This window comes from Emydura macquarii, unplaced genomic scaffold (genome assembly GCF_026122565.2).
Source record: "Emydura macquarii macquarii isolate MOO-44397 ecotype Brisbane River unplaced genomic scaffold, CSIRO-AGI_Emac_v2 contig_691, whole genome shotgun sequence".
Classification (NCBI taxonomy): domain Eukaryota; kingdom Metazoa; phylum Chordata; order Testudines; family Chelidae; genus Emydura; species Emydura macquarii.
In genome coordinates, this window is record NW_027130828.1 from 9,442,672 (window position 1) to 9,458,176 (window position 15,505).

Genomic DNA, 15,505 nt, shown 5'->3' on the forward strand with positions numbered 1-15,505 from the left:
TAAAGTGATTTTGTTTAAAATATTTCAGTTCACTCTTGTAAATATACTTTAAAGTTATTAGTATAAAAAATAGTCTAATCAGTTTTGTATTTTGAACATATATGTATATATTTAATATTCATGTTATATTGACTTTTCTCATAAGCAGTAACTATTTTCATGAGCATTTTTAGTATATGTTTGCATTCATCTGTATAATGATAGTATAATTTTGCATCATATCTTTTGCATCATTTTTAGTGTGCCGTTGGGTTGATATATTTATTTATTATTAATAATTATTATTTAATGCACCATAAGTGTTCATAGTGCTTTACAGACAAAAATTACAAGTTCCTGACCTGAGGTGTTTATAATCTAAAATTCCATGAAGTACAAAGGGTTTGCATTCTGAAATAGTGTATGTATGTGGGGTGATATAAAATCTTATTACCAACACTTCAGAATAGCTATATTACTCCAGCATTGTAAATCCATGACTGAATTATGTAGGTCTTCTCAAACAAGAGGCAATTTAAACTTTATAGCGCTTCATGATCCCACATATTGTGTTACATATTCAATCAAATTTTGCAGAGGGAATTTATTTTTGAAAACAATCACTTATTCTCATTTAGTTTACTTTTATTTCTTTATAGCCTCTCTCTGCTTTTACATTGGGTTGCCTTGTTTACCACAATATATTAAACTTGTGTGACTCTTTGAAGTATGTTAGTTACTAAGTAAACCTGGCTGTCATTGGTATGAATGGAGTTCAATGAGAACATGTTGCTAGGAATTCAGTGCTGAACTTCTGTTTCCTGGTGCATTCTAGCATATTATTCAAAGATTGCATTTGTGAGCTGTAGACTTTCATGTTGTCCCAAAGTGATCTTCCAGTTTACTGCGCTTCTAGCATTGAGCTTTGCTGGTGTGTGTCGATGGTTGAATGGAATGTAAAAAGCTTATAAAGTGCACCCAGCTCTGAGTGATGAGTGGAAGGATGATAGCTGAATTAGTGATGCTGATGCTCACAATATAATACAAAGTCAGTTTACATAATGTCATGGAACAATCCTTGACCAATCACAGATGGCAAGTGGTATGATAGGCAAGTACTTAAAAAAATATGTCAGAAGCACAGTCTTACAATGTTAGAAAACTCTAGAGGAGATCTGCCTTAAGGGTGCAGGGGGAGTATGCTGAGATCAGGTGCTCTGTAGAACGAGGAAGTCTCTCACCTTTGGAAATGCAGGAGCTAATTAGAAAGACAGAAAGGAATTAGCCATCTACCTCTTCTTCCTTTCCCCCATCATTCCTTGCATGCATTGGCTAGAATAAAACTTCTGGCTTGTTACCTGCTGTATGATTTGTCATGACATATTTTGAAATCTGTACGTCTACAATTTTTAGAGATTTTTTTCTTGTTGTTTGGTAGGTATGTTGATGATGTGATCAGCCGCATTGATAGGATGTTCCCTGAAATGTCTATCCATTTATCCAGGCCAAATGGAACCTCTGCAATGCTTCTGGTAAGTTCTACCATTTGATTTTGAGGTAATCCAGTGGGGTTGATTGCTTAACAGACTAATTTGCTCTTTTTAAAATGAACATTACTAAAGACTCAAGTACATTTCAGAGTAGTGGTGTTCCTGAGGCTGTACAATAATGTAGTTCATTTCTTCCTCTTGGTAGGAAGATTGGAAAATATATTTGAAAAAGTCCAAAAGCAAAAAATATTGATCCAGTCCTGAGAGACGTGTTGGCAGAGTTCAGAATCAGGAGGACTTGTCAGAATCAGCCCATGGATATTACAAAATGTGATTCCCCGGACCACTTTGCATTTCTGTTGGAGGAGTTGCACGAAAGATTATTAATTAAAACAAAAGCAAAAATCATTAGATAAGTTTGAGGGGGAAATTATTTTAATTGATGTGTTTTTGCACTGATAAAAAGTTTGATAAATAACAGACACAGTAAAAAGATTTTGCCATCTTGAGTATGGCCCTGATCCTGCAGCATTGAAGTGAAAGGAAGTTTCGTCATTGATTTCAGTGCGAGCAGGATCCAATCTTGTTGCTGTTTCTTAAATGGAAAAGAAAATATTTTTAGTATTAAAATCTTCCCGATCATCCATATTCTCTTAATTTGATGTAGTGTATGGGTTAATCTTTTAATTTAGAGGGTTTTTTGTTTTGAAAAGAAACGTAAATGGTCAAATATAGCACCTCCATTTAAAGGGATTGATTTGCTACTTTAATACCCAGAATATCAGATAAGATTTTGGAAGACTATGAATTCACCCAGGCTCAGACACATTAACCATGCCTTCAGCAGTATTATCAAGGAGGGAGAGTTTAATGGGGGAAAATATTCTCCGTGAAATAGGTTTGTTCAAATTATTTCTGGGTCAGCGAGTTTCTGTTCTATGATGAAGTCAGGAATTTGGCATCAGAGTGAATAAGCTTTAAAGACTGGATTATTGATAAATAGGTCCAAGATATTAGAGTTACTTCTGTCTGAGCGAACAAGCTTTTATTCCCCAAGGACCTATCAGCCACATCAATTTTCATATGCAGCTGCTGTGTTAATGGCAAGAAGAAAGCTTTTAAAATGTTTAGTGTAGACGATTAACCTGTTGAAGGGTGTTGAGCAGTGGCTGTATGACACTTCTAATGTATTTAGCTACTTTTGCTCTCTTAGGTGAGTGATAAAAGATCCATCGTTTGGCACATTTAAAATAAAATCAGAAAAATATATACTATATGTGGGAGAGAGACTGATTAGGTCCCATCAGTCTTTTTCATTTAACTTCTCATTCCATTTCCTTTTATGATTAATTTTTCATTGCCACATACACAACTATGGGGAGATTGGATATAACAGCTGTGTGTGTAGGTATGTGTATATATTTTAAAACACTATCATAAAAGGCCTCAGAGAGAACTTCTACAAGGGCATACAACGTTAACCCTTGGATACTGTGCTGATGGTACTGTGCGTGTTAGATAGATTGATATCCATGTGGGAAATAGTCCCCAGGAGACATAGAATATGGGGCCAGAAAAAGGTACACTTGTTCAGGTTACAGAACACCTTTCTTGGTTTATTTACAAATTTGCTTCCTAGCACCTTATTAAAAGTATTTCATCCTAGATAGTTTTAGTGAATATTAAAACGAATCTAAAATCAGAATCTTTGACAAAATTGAACAAGAAGTTATGGAGTCAACTTAATACACTGGCCTTTCAGTTTCAGATGTTCGATCATTTAATCCATTTTTACACGGATGATTTCATTTGTATTTCTCAACAGGGGAAAGGAAAGACTTGCACAAGCTGTGCTGATATATAATGATAATATCCTGGTAGTCATTCTTATCTTTTTTGGTCACTTTGTTGGAAACTTCAATTAATCAGATGTAGAAAAGAATTCAAGCTTTCATTTAATGTCCAGTCTGAGCCAAAGCTAAACCACACTGTAAACCTATTTGTGACTCAGTTGCCATCTAGAATTTGGATTGTTTCTGTAGCATTTGTAGACTTCAAAATCCTCAATATGGGTAGATTCCCTGTACATTCTTAAAAGGGATGAGTTCATTTATCCATAAGTCTAGCTGTGTTGATAGTTAGTTAGTTTCAGGTAATCAAGTGCCTAACATCCCATTATTAATTTTACTTGAACAGACAAAAAATTATAAGAGATTAACTGAGTCAGAGGTTAAATAGCTGGCTTTCACTAGCATTAAAACATGTAAATTGCAATTGTTTGATTAATCAAGTGGAACAACATAACATCTAAGGAGCCATAGATTGGGAGTTGTCATGATGCTTTTAAAGTTGCTCTAGGTTTATTTATTTATTATAGTTTCTGTAGGGGAAAATATTTGTTGCTATTTTTACTTTGAATCCAACTCGTCTGGTTTCAGAGCAGCTCCTGCTAAAGCCTGAGTGCCCTCAGTTTTTATTATTGTAGTGGGAGTTGAGGATACTCAGCACTGTTTAGGATCAAGTCCCAAACATACACTGTGATTTGGGCACATTGAAGGAGTAGAGGTAAGTAGGTTGGAAGAGTTGTTGGAAGAGACTCTTTTTTGCAATAAGTAATAACTTGCTGAATTGCATGACTAAATTGTCCTCTGTGTACCACGACTAAATCAAGGAATTACTGGTACCAGATTACTGCACTTGTACTAAGGCAGTGGTATTCACCTTTCAGTTGGTATTCACATAATCCACAATCAGAGATCATGAAACTTTGTTTTAACATTATTTGTTGTATGTGGTCGTGTAATGATCATTTTTCCTTTCGGGCCGCTATTCCCTCTATTTCCCGTCTGTCTCCGTGATGGCATGTTCCATCTGCCCCTGACTGCCACTAAAGCTTTTTGCTGGTTTCAGTCACAATCAGTCCGTGAAAGATGCTCTGTGATGGGCAGTGAGACTGGTACTTGTGCCATTAGAGAAAAGTGAGTCTTCCCTAATACTTGTGACTTGTCAGTCTGTGAGTGAGAGTCCCAAGTCAGACAGTTCAAAATTTCTGCACAGGAACCCTTTGCCTTGACACAACACTATTGGTTCATTCTCTTACTTCAAATAGTGATTCAAAAGACATGTTTTATTTTATTTAAAAATTGTACCACCAAACTGTTTACCAACTAGTCTTTATTAAGCAGTTATATAATCTCATAGATGCAATCTTTGTCCATCCCTTCCCTACTGTTTTGTCCCCCCTCAGCTTTACGTTATGTGTGAAATTATATTGTAAGCTCTCTGAGGCAAGGGGCTGTGTTTTGCTTTTGTACTGTAAGGCATCCAGCACACTCTATGATAAGTCAGTTGACCAAGAAAAGTATATACTTACTAATAAAGCTTTTGGAACGAGGAATAAGTATATTAAGAAGGCCCAAATTATTGTGACCTTGAAAGCCCATCTTTTCAAACATTGAACTAGATTGTGTCCTCCCTTTTTGTGAGTGGAAGGGACAAAACCTGTGGGTCAGATACTAAACTATTCCTAGAAGCATAAATGTTGGTTCTGAAAGATTGCTACATGCAATCCTATGTGGCTGTTGCGTCCTACAGACAACTGAGTCTTTCTCTGTTTCAGATTTATATACAGCAATTGTACCTTGTTAGCTTGGATTTACGCTGCATAGATCAAATGCATAAATCTTTGAAATCTTTCAGAGCTGTGTGAAATCCTAAACTGCTTTTAAAAGCATATTTCAGTGTGCAGTTTAATCCCAATCTACACTATTGATTTTTCAATTAATCTTTTACTTGTATCTATGCATGAAAGAAGACAAACAATCACTTTATATCATTTTTAATATAAGTGCTATGCAAAATTAATTTTCTGTGGCAGTGGCGTGAACAGAGGACTCTCTAAGGTTTTTTCTTTGACTTTTCTTTTACTCAACTTCCAGGAGCTTGCAGTATTTGAATTTGGATGGTAAACATATAAACTTTCCCTACTATGTTCAGAATACATGAATTGCCTTAGACTTTTTGTTGTTTCTTTGATTATTTAACCTGTTAGATATCTGGATACACAACATTCTTTGTGAAGCTGGTGTATATCAATTATATTCTTTGTTATATTCATGGTAATCACATTTCTGGGAAAGTATTCATCTCCCTAAATCAAACTTTTTCAGAGCATGGACCCTATCTTAATAAACATACTGGGTGGGATTGATTCTCAGTTCTGTTCCTGTGATTGAATGAAAGCCACCTTTGCGCTCCTTGTATCCTGGGCTGTGAAGGGACGTGCCCTGCCCTCAGTGTAATTTAGAGCACCCTCAGAGATTATATCAGGCAAACTTCCTTGTGGTGGCAGTAGCCATGCTGAAATGGGAAAACCCTTGCAGAGTGAGCGCACTAAGTCACTGTTAACCATTCTCCAGTTTGCCTTAATGCTGGTTTTAAAAATCAGAAGAAAACCTTCAATTTTGAATGTTAAAACACACACACTTTACTTAAATCCCTTTTTATGACTGTAGTGAACCAGTTAGTGTGACTCAGAGCAGATAGACATTTTTAGGTACTCTCCCATCTGGGCTTCCATAATGTCAGGATTACATGCAAAGTCTCTTTTTAACAAGTTTTACAGTCAACAGATTACTTCAGAATGCAGTTGTACATTGAGTCAGATCCTCAGCTTGTGTAAATCAGTGTAGCGCCAATAAAAATCAATGGTTCATACCCTAAAATTTTAATAAATTGTGAAATGCACAGTGTATTTCAAAATAATCAGAGCTTTTTTCCCTATTGGCTTTTGTATTACTGGGGTGATCAAAACTAGTATGGCTTTATTTGCAGTAGGTGTAATACAGATTAAGCAGATAGGATTTTTTTCTTTGCAGTAGAACCCACAGAATTTGGCAGACCCACAGAATATCATTTGTCCTTTCATTCTTTGCAAACTAACCATTTCCTAAATTTATACTATCATTATAAGACTAGGAAAAGAGAATATCAATATTAGAAATAGTAGGATTGCCATTGTAAATGTCATCTTTGGTTTTAAGGTGAAGTGTCTAAAAATTTAACTATTGCAATTGCCCTGTGTCTATAAAGACGTTTCATAGAATGGTTCTTTTTCAGCTATCTTGTGACCATTATCAAAATTCAAAATCTTGTTGTGTAACATTTTAATGATAATTCCAATGTATAGTAGCATTTTTATTCAATCATCATAAAGGGCTTTACAAATTAAGGTAAGCATTCTCTCCATTTTACAGATGAGGCACAGGAAAGTTGTGACTTGTTCAAAGTCACACAGCAAGCCAGTACTGGAATCAGGAATGGAACCAAGTTCTTCTGCTTTCAACCGCTAGACCAGCGGTTCCCAACCTAAGATGCACGATCCTCTCAGGGGGGTGCCAAATATTACAAGGGATCCAAGAGGCTTCAGTAATATTGAGCTCATTTAGCCACCTGAACCCTGCGCCAGCTGGGTGCAGCAACCTCGAGCTCTGCACCAGCCAGAGTGAAGGAGCAGGCCTCCCCCAAGCCCCACACCAGCCAGGTGCAACAGCCCTGAGCTCCATACTGGCTAGAGCGGAGGAGCAACCCCCTCCTGCCCCAATTTATTATTATTATTTATTTATTTATGTAATTTAGTGTTATCATCATCATCATTATTTGTGTTTATAGGGGTTATATGTATTTATGGCCAGTGAGGGGAAGAGGAGGGAGGCATATGTTTTACCTAGTGTTAACTAGTGGGACTTTCACTCAGAAAGGTTGGGAACCATGGCACTAGATCATTCTGTCTCTCTCAGCCGCCACGCTTCATAGGACTGACTACCTTCTAATGTTATAAAGGCACATAAAGGAACACTACAGCAGCTAGAAACACTAGGGAAAATGTGTTTTCGTCAATAATAATAATAATAATAATAATTAATAATAAAAGAAAAGACACTGGAAGAGTTTTATTGTTTTAAGCTTTTTCTAGCAGATAATGATTTGTATAACTGAATTCTAATTTTGGAAAATACTTTCTGCCAAAACAAAGCTCATTTCAGAAATAGCATTTGCTTTTCACGTTGTGTTATCAAGTAGCCTTTTTGATGATAAATTCATTGTATACATTTATACTGCTAGCTAGATTTTTGCCTTCTCCTTTCCTCCTCTCCTTTTTGGGCATGAAAAGTAGATAGATTTTTGACATAGTTTCTGTTCATTCTCATTAAAAGCAGATAATTTGCATTTTAACTTTTAAATCTTGTTCCAGGCATTTTAAACAGTCTGATTGTATGGAAATGGGTCATATTAATTGCACATGGGCTAGATATCTGTTCACTAAGAAGGAAGACTTTTTGGGGGCTCAGTTTTTGTTTTTATATGTATTGTAACTACAGTGCTTTAGTTAAAATTGCTACCATTTTCTACTGGAAACACACATTTTGAGGTTTATAATTTGATCATTAAAAAAGACATCAAATTGAATCTTGTTGTATATAGGATCTTTATCCTGAAAGAAGTTAAACATTTTTCTGTATTTCATTATCCACTGATTGGTTGGAACAATTTAATGTTTGACTTAAAAAAAAATCCCTATTTTCCCAAATGCTAATCGGTATAAGTCCTCATCCTTAAAGCCTGCCAGTTGTTCTTGATAACTAACATGCTCTCAGCATTTGTAGTAGTCCCTCTTCTATTTATCGAAAGAAAAATTAGCAAATTTTAAAAGTGACTTGTAAGTAACTCCCCTATGTATTTACATTGAACTTTATGTGGTGCATAAGCAAGATGGGAATAATCAACCAAATGTCAGAAAGCCTTTAATAAGGCACTGGTTAATTATGAAATGTTTAATATCTTGGAGACTTGTCCAGTTTCCAGCATTTATCTGGGCCATTGAGTTAGATGGTCCTTTGCTAAATCAGAACTAGAGAAACCAGTCTCAAAACCTTCTCCCTGCAACAAACCCCACCTTCTTTGACCATCACAGTATGACCTATCTCCCTCTACAGCTGGTACATGACTGTCTCCTCAGGTCAGGGACAACCTGTGCAGTCAGTGGTGGAGGGCAGGTCACATCGTGGATTGTAGGGAGGGAAGAACTTCTATGGAACCAGCGTAATCTGAGCAGTAGAGCCCTGGGTGATTAGTGTGTTGCTCTCTGCCTTGCTGTTAGTGGGTAGGAGATAGTAAGGTCAGGAGGTGAAGGAAAGGAGCCAGGGAGAGGTGGAGAGAAGCTGGAGATGAGTTCACTCAGCTTCAGTTCCTCAGTATATATGAATATTCATCGGATTCCAGAGTGTCACCAATCCATCTTGACGTTTTAGTAGAGTTTCTTATCTGTTGATGGAAATCAGACATCCTTCCCATCCCAGTAATATTACTGGGGTATTAAAATTTAGAATGAGGAAAGCAAAACTTAAGAATGTATTTGTCTTCAGTAGCAAATTAATCTTCATTGGACTGGGATAATTATACCATAAATGTAACTGGCCCACTGGCAATACCGGTCTTCTAACCTTTTAGTCATATTGTTTGCCAGTTTGGTCTCCTTATTAACAGAATGTGCCTTGTTACTGAAGGAAAAGATCACCAACTCATCCTTAATATGGGAAAATCATTTAAAGACCTTAATTTGTGTTGACTTTTTAACGTGCGCTACTGCAATTAAGTTAGATTAATGAAAGGTAAATTCCAGCCTCAACATTTAAAAACAAGAAAAAAATCCTTGTAAAGAACCTAATTAGCATGTCGGTTTATTTAGCCTCTAATGGCTTAATTGCATCCTATCATGCTATTTACAAATAGGCATCATTAAAGAATAATGAGTGTGTGAAGGGAATTGCAGCATTCATACCAGCCTCTGATGAAAGAGAGAAATGGAGGGAAAAAATAACTAATAGAAAGTCTGTTACTTTACTAATGCTTGTATTCTCAATACATGTACCATATGATTCGTGGCTCTTCTGCTGATTATCAAGATGCAAGAGAAAAAAGACTGTCTGCCTATTTTGCAAGGAGCAGGTGGGCTGGCCTTTTGATAGTGAACATGCACAGCTTGGTTATACTTTTAATTTGTTGTTAATTTGTTGATGCATTACTATCTCCTAAGGTGAATGAAAACACCCACATGCATATACACACACACACTCACATTTCTTGTGACATTAGCAGTGAGGTATGCAAGTTGACTGAAAATACTGTTTCTTCCATTTAGCTCTGCATTGCAGAGCATCTGCATTTCAAATTCACAGAGAATTCCCTTGGATGCTGAGAGGCAATCTGGAGTTTAGGGAATTTTCCTACATAGTATTGGAGATTGGTGCCTTCAGCAACCTCTCTCCTCATATAAAAATATAAAATAAATCTGAGAGGATTTTTATAATAGTATTTAATTAGTGCATATAAGAGCCCATATTGTCATAATTTTCAGTAGAGTAACAAAGTTACAAAGAAGAGTTTTAAAGATATTTTCTCCAGACAGAAGTTTGATTATTAAAGCTAAATTTTGACCTTGTTTGGAGTGAGGAAAACTGTTTGCTTCCTTTTCTATCAGTAAATTAATTAAAGTGAGCTTTTATGGGAATCTATGCATAACCAAATCAAATGTTCCGATTGCCTCTCATAAGTGTCCCTCATCCTTGACTTAAAATGTTAATCATCTGCTCTCAAAGTTCTAATAGTGGTAGACAAAATATTTTTAAATCTAGGATATTACAAAGGGATTTTTATTTTACCCCTATTTTTGTCAGTAAAGTTACATGTTTCAGTACATTGTCTCTCCTTAAAACTACTACCTTATCCTGGAGCTTCCATTTTAGGAAACGGCACTCTGAATATCTCAACTGTCAGACTGAGCACATAGTGTTTAAAACCAAGTTAAAACAGCATTGTTAGTAGACACAGAACCAGAACAGGAGCTACATGAGTGTTTAACTTGCAGCTGTTCCATTTTCAGCTCACAGAACTGTGGGGCATATTTTTCCATTCATATTAATTGAATTTTAAAGTGACCTTGTACATGTATTGATTTGAATTAAAATTTTCTACATCAAGGGCAAGTTGGCACATATCCTACAGGCGAAATATTAAAAAGCCAAGTGCTGTCTAACAGGGTATCGACAGAAGATGTTGAAGTTTAATGGGAAAAGTTTGCTTTAGAAGGGAAAAAATGTTGCCCGCTTTAATTAAATTGAAAAGTAGCATATCTCTACACTGACAGTAGCTCCTTGTGATTATCATCTGTAGAGGTCAGGGGGCACATTGAGTGTTCATTAATAAAGGATTGGCCAGGTGGGGCCTGACCTTCAAAAGAAGAGACCTACACTGCTGGAGCTCAGAGTAGTATTATCAAATTACTCCCTCTGTAAGGACCATTAGTGTTTTATTCCCTACTATCAGGTGAGCTGTGAGGCTACAACTATATGCCTGAAAATGTAAATTATACTCCATAGCGAGATCTTTTCCAAGCATGAACTCTTATAGGGTGGGCCAAGTTAGCCCCACGTGTGCAAGAACAAAACGTATTCCTCTGAGGATTGTCTGTAGGAGAACACAGTTTGTAAAACACTGTTGAGATCAAGAGAGACCTGTAAAGCAATTTATGACTTCTTATGATATTTATGACATTTGATCATTATAGACAAAATAAAAGTATTTATATTTGTAAATAATATGGACTCTGTTCCACACTGAAAGGAGCTATAGGAGCTCTTGTGGCTTTCAAATATCACAGCATTCCCTACTTAGGTGGCAGGCTGTTGTACAGCCATTGCTGACTGCAGTATTATTAGCCTCATTCTTTCAGTGACACTACAGAAATTATGATTAATCATTCTTTACCACACTGACCTTTCCAAAATTTCTGCCTCTAGTTCTGTTCCATTCCCTAATCTGCCTGACAGGAGCCACAACCCCTCCAGTTTTGGGATTACTATACTCCTAGAATAAATCAACTGCTGAAACCTCCACTCCTTCTTTTTTCAATCATAAAAGCTGCTGAAACTCCACTGTCAAAAAACATTGGTGTGAAATAGGAAACTTAATATTCCAACACCTAGCAGCTATGAAGAACCTAGAATGATAGTTCTTAACACCTAACATTAGAGAGAGTGAAAGTTGCAGTGTACTTACGTGCTAAAATTCAGAACTTTCAGCATATATTACATAAATGGGTTCTTTCCTTTATTTATTAGATTCATGTATATAGATAAATCATTTATAAAAGAGGGCAGGTGGCCTCTGTTAGACTGGGTAAAAGACCCAGGGTAGATTTCAGGACTTTGTCTTCTGTGCCCCCTGGTTGATGATAAATTTGGCCTGTTCTTTTCAGCTACAAGTTTTTTCTCTCCATCCCAGTCTCCATTCCAAGCAATTTAAGGCACATCATGTACAGGATTCAAAGTCAGCCTCATCCAACTCTCTTTGATCTGAGAGCAACGTGAGACATCATAAACAGAGGTCTTAATGGAGAGAGAAAGTGGTGGGGATCCCTAAATGTGGATCTAGATGGAAAAGTATTTGTACTGGTCACTTGCTGCTTGATTCCTAGGCACTCTGTCATGAAGATATTTATGTTTGGTTGGGTTTTTTTTTCTTTCACACGTTTTTAAATTTTTCCTCTGCTCTTTTCAGTTTGCCCTTCCTAGCTCATGTCTGGATAAAGTTCTAAGAGTTATTTCTCACAGCTGTTGTATATAATAGTAAATTGCCAGTCTAACTAGCCAGAATGGCAAAAACTGGACAGAAGAGACTATGACCTCTTTCAAACTAACTGTATATCCCCATAATAAACTGGATCAATTATACAATCATGGGAGAAACAGATTCCTGATTCCAGATGGTGGTCACAAGGTGGTGATCTACTTCTGACCAGAGACGACAGCACTGAGACACCTTGTGCTTTTATTCTAGTTAATACATCTGCAGGTGCCATAATTATTCATATAAATATCTAATTCCTATATTAAATCTTACTGAATATTTGCCACAGTAAATTCTGCAGGCGGCTAGTACTTTGCATAAGTGTTTCCTTTTATCAGTGTAAAACTTGTTGCCTTTTAATTTCTTCTTGGTTTACGGTAGGGAAAACAGGAGCTCCACACTGGCCTTATCCATATTATTCTTTTTTTAATTTACCTCATTCTTTACAGAAAATACCTAGCCTTGGTCCATTTAATCTCTTCTGGAATGGAAGCCTCGTGACTTTTTGGCTCTTTTGTTTCTGCCAAGTCATCTTTTTTTAGGTGAAGTAGCCAAAGTGCCACACACTACCCATTATGAGCACATGGGGGGTGTGTGTGTGTGTGTGTGTGTGTGTGTGTGTGTGTGTGTGTGTGACTAAACTCTTACTAATTTATTTGCCCACGTCTGTGGCTGGAGTAGACATCTTCATTATGCTGTCCATAATGACACATGCATCTCTTTCTTAGAAGTTTACAGTTAACTCAAAACCCATCATCAGTATGTGTGAGTAGTTTATAGTCTCTCTTCCAGTGAATGGTACCTGGCACTTGTTTACATTAAATTTCATATGCAATCATCTTGCTCAAGGCTCAGAACAGGCAAGATTCAGTCCTGGGTCAGTGATAGCTTTTGAATACATTGCAGTTTCATAGTTTTGAATGCTGTTATATTGTGACCCTGTGGGGCTAGAAATGGCAGGTTTATACAATTGGAATCAGGACCTGGGAATCCTCTCTATAGAGACTCAGCACTTACTTCGATCCCTGGAATATATATCAGAATTTAAAGTTAAGCTTTAACATATACTAATCTCTACAACTGCAGCCAAGATCATTCTTCCTGTCAGCAAGCTTATACTTGAGCCTGCAAAGGGATTTTGGCAAACCCCAGCCACTCTTCCTCCCACATCTAAATGAGTGTAAAGGAGATACCAGGTAACTCTGAAGAGCTTTGAACATTTCTATGACCATCCAAATTCAGGGGCCCTGATGGTACTGGCAGTGCAGAAGTTCAAGTCCATAAAGGGCATGCCTATGGATGAAGATCCTAAGAAATTGGATCTCTCTTTCTGCAAAGCGTACTACTCTGCCTCATTGCAGATGTGGATTGTGAATTTACCAGACCCTGTTCATAAAATATAAATAAATCCCCTGAGGAAGGATCACTCCCCTCCTAAGATCCTACAGGAGAACAGGGAGGAACTAAAAGAAATCATCAGAGAGCCAAATGGTCACTAGAACAGTATTGCAGGTGTCCATAAACACATCATACACGGCTGTCAGATCAATGGCCACTGCAGTCACAATGAGGTGGGTTTCATGGCTTTTAGCATCTGGTATACCAAAAGAGGTGCAAACCGCCATAGGGGACCTGCCTGTCAAAGGGACAGAGCTCTTCAGCCACAGAACAGATCAGTGTGCTCAGTCTCTTCCCATCTGACTATTTCATTTCTGAAAAGGTTATTACATGCTTACCTACCGGTCAGAGAACCGACTCCTGCCTAGGACCTCAATATAGTTCCACTAAGGCTTATTGAGCCCCGCCCTTTGGACTTCTTTTGGAATAGTCTTCACATCATCGCACTCTTCCTAGTTGTCATCACTTCAGTCAGAAGAGTGAGTGAACTTTAGACACTTACAGCTGATCCTCCCTACATGATGTTCTTGGTGATCTTGGAATTTCATCTGACTCAATCCATCAGAGCTGTCTTCTTCCCAAAGTCTGGGGGAAAGGAAGTTTCACACTCACAATGTTTTCCAGCACCTTGGTTTGTTACATTGACAGAAACAAACCATTCAGATTGTCTCCCCATTTATTTCTGGTGGTAGCCAGCCATTCTGAAGGTCAGGCCATCTCATTGCAGAGAATATCAAAATGGATAATACAATGTATTTGCTGTGTTACCTGTAGGCTGGTGTGCCTCTCCCACTGAACATCAAAGGTCACTCTATCAGAGGTTGGACAGTGTTCCCTGCTTCAGAAATATACCAATACTGGAAATCTGTTAAGGAGCAACATGGACTAACCTGCTGACCTTCGTCTAATATTATACCTTAGACTTAGCAGCCAGGTCAGATGCCAAGTCTGAGAGAGCACTACAATCACTTTTTGACAGCTGCAGCTGAAATTCCTCCTTCCCACTATCCTGAGGAGATATCATTTGCCATTCATCTACAGTGGGATCCTCACTGACATATACTGGATGAAGAAAGAACAATTGCTTACACTACAGTAATAGTGGTTCTTCAAGATGTTATTGTCAGTGTGGATCCTATGACCTAACCATATAAAATGATAGGAGTCTAAATTAGCTGTTACCACTCAAGAACGAAATTCTAAAATCATTGTGGATAGTTCTCTGAAAACATGCACCCAATGTGCAGTGGCAGTCAAAAAAAGCTAACAGAACGTTGCAAATCATTAGGAAAGGAATAGATAATAAGACAGAAAATATCGTATTGCCACTTTATAAATCCATGCTATGCCCACACCTTGAATACCGCTTGCAGATTTGGTCATCCCATCTCAAAAAATATATATTAGAGTTGGAAAGGGTACAAAAAAGGGCAACAAAAATTATTCATTATAGCACCCCCAATGCACTATGACCTTGCACACATGGTGCACGCGAGGTCACATTGAGGGAGACAGGGTCATGTCAGCAGTGCCAAGCCCACGCCATTCTGGAAGTACTAGAGTGTGTGGTATTCCAGGAATGAGAGTGGCCACCCTAGTTGGCAAGCTGTTGAGATCAGAACTCTGGACCAATGCTGCACAACCACAAGACAGCCAGGGGTTCAAGGCAGACAGTGAGCGGAACCCCTTACTGGGCTGGGTGAACCCCAAAATGTCACAGCATGACATTTTTTCCATTACAAGGACTGCCCATGTTTTTGTACATCACAATTGCATAGGAGAAGTCATGTATTTCTAATAATGTGCGATACAAAGTTTTGCTGCTAACAGTAAAAAAGATTCCCCACTCATTTAAATGTTTTTTATCCTTTTACATTTTTGTTAAAGTGAAAATGTTTTGCTTTAAACCCTCAACATGCATTTCAGGGGTAGAATTAGAAAAGTCAGATGCT

At 37.5% G+C, this 15,505-nt stretch overlaps 1 protein-coding gene across 3 annotated transcripts in view; it reads left to right on the forward strand.

The window, feature by feature from the left end:
- Window positions 1-15,505, forward strand: part of MED27 (mediator complex subunit 27) — a 175,744-nt gene that overhangs the window by 122,505 nt on the left and 37,734 nt on the right. For all 3 annotated transcript variants that reach the window (XM_067541940.1, XM_067541941.1, XM_067541939.1), the window contains exon 4: window positions 1,418-1,511. In XM_067541940.1, coding sequence (XP_067398041.1) covers window positions 1,418-1,511 — 94 coding nt within the window. The remainder of the gene's footprint in view (window positions 1-1,417; window positions 1,512-15,505) is intronic.